Here is a 5,294-nt window from a genome sequence, read left to right as displayed (position 1 = left end):
AATTTGGGCGCTTAAATTCTCGCGGTTCATCGCGAGATGTTCATACATATTCCATATTTACTGGTCACACAGCTGTTGGGAGAGTTGTATCGATAACTGTACCTTTATGAAGACAATAACGCTCATAGGCACTGTGAGTAACGGTATTAATTTAACAATATGTTTGTTGTTGTTGTAGTTTACGTACTATAGAGGAGCAACATATTACAAATACATTTCAGTACATACCACTTCAGCTATAGGAATAAACCTAGTTGCACTCATAAACAGTACTTTCTGACAGTGTCAATCAGAAATGAAAATTATTACAAAGTCTTAAGTGATTATAACACTCATTACATTTATTTTGTTGTCGTTCCAAACAAGCATACATAAGTAGAGCAAAATTGAGTCTTAAATCAAAAGTAAATAAAACACTTTGTTAATAAATATTATTAAAAATAAATTAAGACTACGCTAACAATTAGGTATAAGAAATACATTAAATAGTGAATTACCTGTAGATTATTACTAAATATGGCAAAGAAATAAAAAGCTGCAATATTCAACTGATGATTCAGTCTTTTTTAAAAAAAAAAACAACAAAAAAACTGATGAGATCCTCAAAAAAATCCAAAAAAAAAAATCAAATCTTTTAAAACGTATGTGAGTTCTACTGGGAAGACTACTACTATACTTTTTCTATAGATTTCAATGTGAGTGTGAATGGCTGTTTGTCTATATGTGCCCTGCGATTGACTGGCGACCAGTCCGGGGTGCACCCCGACCTCTCACCCTAAGTCAGTTGGGATAGGTTCCAGCTCACCCGTGGCCCAGAACAGATTAAGCAGGAGAAAATAAATGAATTAATGTACAGTATTCCTTTCCCACTCCAGCACCACGCTCACTACGGAGATAGTGGCTGGATGGTTACTTGACATGAAGAATTAACTGCAGTCTGGAGAAGCAAAAGAAACGTGTCAGCTAGCGTCAACAGAGAGCTAATAAGAGCATGGCAGTGACAGCCATCAGACGTAATTAGGTTACCATAGCTGGTACTACACCAAGAAGGCCTTCTGGGATCTCATCAGTGTCCTTAATGGAAAGTGTCAGAGGAGAGAGAATAATTGTTGAACACATGTAAGTTGTTTTAACTCTGTTTTTTTTTATTGAAAGAGCGAATGCAAAATATGTTTACAGTTGACCGTCCTGACGCATGTCGATTTTACAATACAATCTAAAAACATGGAAGCAGAGACTGTACATTTATGCCCTTGTCGTGTCACATACACGCTCTGAAAAGACTCTTTACAAGAACACCAGTGGTTTCTGTGCGGCCCACCTGCTGTGGAGCAACCTGCTGTGGCGAGTTCATACACTGGCCACCAGTATCAAGGCCAGCTCACAGTGAAGTATGTACAAGTTGACATAAAATACACGAGTCAAACATGAGGCAAAGATGCAGGACGCCGGTGTTGCTTGAAATCAGGACACTTAGTTCTTTTTGTGGAGAAACTTCATTTTGTTACCTAGAAAGAGACCAAAGAGGAGCGCATGTTCACACTCGCATTGTATGATCATTTCAATAGCACACTTTCAATGTCATGCTAAGTAACATCATTTATTATTATTTTTACACAGTTATTCATTACACAGGTTTTAATCATTTGAAATGCAACATATCTCATGCATATGATTTACATGTGCCATATACAGTATAACAAAAACAGGTGCAATTATAAATTATTATTATTATTTGTGTTCCATAGACCCACGGCCCTAATTAGGACAAGCGGCATAGAAAATGGATGGATGGGTGTTCCATGGAACCTACAAAGTCGAATACTCTAAGGCAGGGGTGTCCAAAATGTGGCCCGGGGGCCATTTGCGGCCCATTTTTTTTTACTGGCCCAGCGGCACATCATAAAAATATATTTAAGAAAACTAAAAAAAAAAAAAAACAACAACAGGAAAAATATAAAAATCACCGGTAATTTTACAAGAATAAAGAAAATGGAATAAATACAAAAAAAAAATGAATAACATCATATTATTGTAAGTAGCATAAAGTTGAAATATTAAAGTGAAAAAAGACTTTTGTTTTAAGTTGTAATATTATGGAAAAACAAACAAAACATCAAATAAAGTGTATTTTTTTGTATTTTTGGGAAAATTAGGTTGCAGATAAAGTTGCAACGTTAAGAGAATAAAGTCAAAATATTATGGGAATAAAGTGATAGTTATGAGAAGAGCGTTTATAAGAAAGTTGAGAGCGTTGAAAACCCCCCCAAAAACAGCTGTAGTTTTATGAGAATAAAATAAAAATATTACAAGAAAAAATATACCAATGACAAAAACGCCACAATTTTACAGAATAGTAGACTCATAATACAAAATAATGTCATTTTAGTAGAAAAGAGTTTAAATATAACAATATTTAAAATAATACAATAATATAATATTATATAATATATTTAAAATTGTAATATTATGAGAAACAAACAAAACACAAGTTGGAATTTTTGGGCAATTTGGTTGGAAAAAAAGCTACAATATTATGGGAATAAAGTTATAATATTATGGGAATAATGTCAAAATATTAACTCAATCAATACCAAAGACGTATACATATATAACTTCTTAGCATATCGACATGTGTTGGTTTAAAAAATATCAAAGTGATCCTTGCACCCTTTCATTTTTCAGAATGTGGCCCTCAGTGGAAAAAGTATGAGCATAAGGTCCCAATTTAGACTCAACATGACCAACATTTCTGGAAAAATAAGCCTCTGCTTTTTCTTCTGCCTTTTTGCGACACAGAAGCAACCTCATAAAGAGGTACAATGGAACCTCGGTTAGCGTCCGCCCCGGTTAGCATGTTTTTTAGTTAACATAAAAATTTTAGGCCACAAGTTTAGGCCATAATTCTCAATGCATGTAAATCACAAATGAAAGGGCTAAATTAACATTTAAGGTTACTTGCTGCATGTAAAGACCATCTTCCTGTCTTGTCATGAGTTATTTCTTGAATTCAATGGTGTTTTTCACCTTCTTTATCAAAATGCTGGAACTTGCAACTTTCTTTGGCTCCATTTGGGTTACAGTATTGAGGTGAAAAACACTATTGAATTCAAGAAACAACTCACGTCAAAACAGGAAGGTGGTAATGGTTGATCTCGCAGCCACATCATGTCTTTGGGAACGGCCATCAAGACGTAAGGTAAAAATAACCTTAAATGTTCGTTTATCCCTTTCATCCATCATTTATATGCATTTTGAATTGTTTTATGCTTGTAAAACTATCAAAAAACCTGTTTTGTGTTCACATTTTTGGCTTTCTGGAACAGATGAACTGGATGTACATTATTTCTTATTGGACAAATTGATTTGGTTAGTGTTCGTTTTAGTTACAGTCAGACCTTCTGGAAAGAATAAATAACGCAAACCAGGTTCCGCTCTATTAAGAATATGCACAGGAAGTTATGGTAAGTAATTCAAAGCTGTGCAACTCCGGCTTTTCCATATACATTATTACTTGGTGTCAAAGTTTACAGTGCTTCTTTTTACACTTGTGTGACAATTTAAGAATATTAAAATGTTACATGCATGAGGCGCATCTGCAACGTGAATCCATTGCAATCCTTTGCATTGTAAATTAAACTGAGTGTTTCTTTGTTTTTCTGTCTTAATATCAACAGTGGTTCGCTGCACTTTATGCTTTTGACAGTTAAGAATGTTTAAATTATTTAAAAATCGCCTCTGCATTTAATGCTGTAGCACTCAAAATGATTTACCCCTCATTGTATTTCTATTATTTGCAAAGTTTAGAAATTTGCAGTAGTTTGCATTAAATTGACAAAACAATTAAAAAGCTAACCTATTGATACAAAAATTGCCCCTCTCTTGGAAGTTTATACAGTTTGAAAATAAACGTAGTTGGTGTTTAATACATTTGAATGCAAATGTAAAGGTTTTAGGATAGATAGTTTGATCAAATTCGATCTATTTCCATCGTTCCTATGGGACAAAAAGAAAGCCAACCAGCATCCTGAGACAGTCATTATGTTTGACCTCAAAGGTTCCACTGTAACCATGTTACGTTGTTCTTTTTGGGCCAAGGAAAAAACATTAAATTTTGAGTGCAGATCCGGATCCATGATTCCAGAGGACATGTCATCTTCCTTGATTTTTTGGCAGTTTTGGCCAAGTTAATTCTGTGGGTTATTATGATTAGGAAATTACTGGTAATGATTTTACACTTTCTTGAAGGCACTTTATCCATGAGGTCTTGTCAAATTCAATCATTTTCTGAATTTCCAGCACCTGTAGGAACCTTCAACCTTCAAGCTGAACTCACCAAGGCCTTTGAGAAACTTGTTGACTCCGCTCTGCTCCGTGTCTGGCAGCTCCTCCAGGTATTGATACACCCTCTGTTCAAACAGACCTGTCAGCCGAAACATGACACACAAGAGCCACTAGAGGTCAGTATGTATTGAGCCTTAAGCACAGACGCTTCTTTGCATGGGGAAAGTCTACCTTTAGCGCGAGTCTTCCTCAGCTCTCGATCTTGAATGAAGCCTGCGAACATCTGGGACTCCATAAAGACGCCCAGGAAACGGCGGATACTCTTTGACGCCACAGATTTCCGAAAGGCTTCTCTTTGGAAAAGGCGCTCTCCGCGCTCGTTCTGAGTGATGAACAGGGAGTAGTGACCGATGGTCTCCAGGAAGAAGCGGATGAAGGCCTCTGACACCAAACTGTTTAAGGAGTTGTACTCTGCAAACACACAGAGAAGGGAAGTTAGTCATCATCTTGGATGGCATGTTGACAGGTTTTAAAGGGAAAGAGCAGTGTCTTTAAGTAGCAGCCTGTTTTAAGGAGAAACAGAAGTTTGGCTCCAATCAGAAATAAAATCCCCCCGCTGCTCTTGACGGCAGAGTAGAGACTCGGCGACACAGTTTGTAAACTCTCAGTTCACTGAGCATGAAACTAATTAAAACACCAATTTCAATTAATGGAGGGTTTATCTTTGTTAGTCTAAAGCAGTGCTTATGAAATAGTGGCGCGAGCCCCCATGGGGAGGGCGTGGTGAACTGTCTGAAAGGGCGTGAGAGGCAGTGAGTACTTTCAATGTGACTGCAGACCTGCCAACATGTACAAATTTATCGTACTCAACATATAATTGGACTTTTGACTACGCTTGTATGCTTCACAGCTCTCCATTTTGTTGCATTTTCCTGGTTTCAGTTTTGAGTTCAGTCTATACAGTACAGACAAATAAATGTATATTATCAATTTCTCAGGGCCGCAAAGTG

The 5,294-nt window shown here is 36.5% G+C and overlaps 1 protein-coding gene across 4 annotated transcripts in view; it reads right to left on the bottom strand.

Moving 5' to 3' along the window:
• Nucleotides 1–1,114: 1,114 nt before the first annotated feature.
• dennd2b (DENN domain containing 2B) overlaps nt 1,115–5,294 on the bottom strand; it is a 55,841-nt gene continuing 51,661 nt past the window's right edge. For 2 of the 4 annotated variants that reach the window (XM_054770444.1, XM_054770443.1), the window contains exons 16-18: nt 4,516–4,755; nt 4,337–4,423; nt 1,115–1,508 (exon numbers count right to left, since the gene is read on the bottom strand). In XM_054770444.1, coding sequence (XP_054626419.1) covers nt 1,474–1,508; nt 4,337–4,423; nt 4,516–4,755 — 362 coding nt within the window. In that variant the 3' untranslated portion in view covers nt 1,115–1,473. The remainder of the gene's footprint in view (nt 1,509–4,336; nt 4,424–4,515; nt 4,756–5,294) is intronic. The other 2 variants (XM_054770442.1, XM_054770441.1) reach the window with 1 other exon arrangement.

This window comes from Dunckerocampus dactyliophorus, chromosome 3 (genome assembly GCF_027744805.1).
Source record: "Dunckerocampus dactyliophorus isolate RoL2022-P2 chromosome 3, RoL_Ddac_1.1, whole genome shotgun sequence".
NCBI classification, from domain to species: domain Eukaryota; kingdom Metazoa; phylum Chordata; class Actinopteri; order Syngnathiformes; family Syngnathidae; genus Dunckerocampus; species Dunckerocampus dactyliophorus.
The sequence above is the reverse complement of the archived record's forward strand: the minus strand, read 5'-3'. Positions and strand labels throughout refer to the sequence as shown.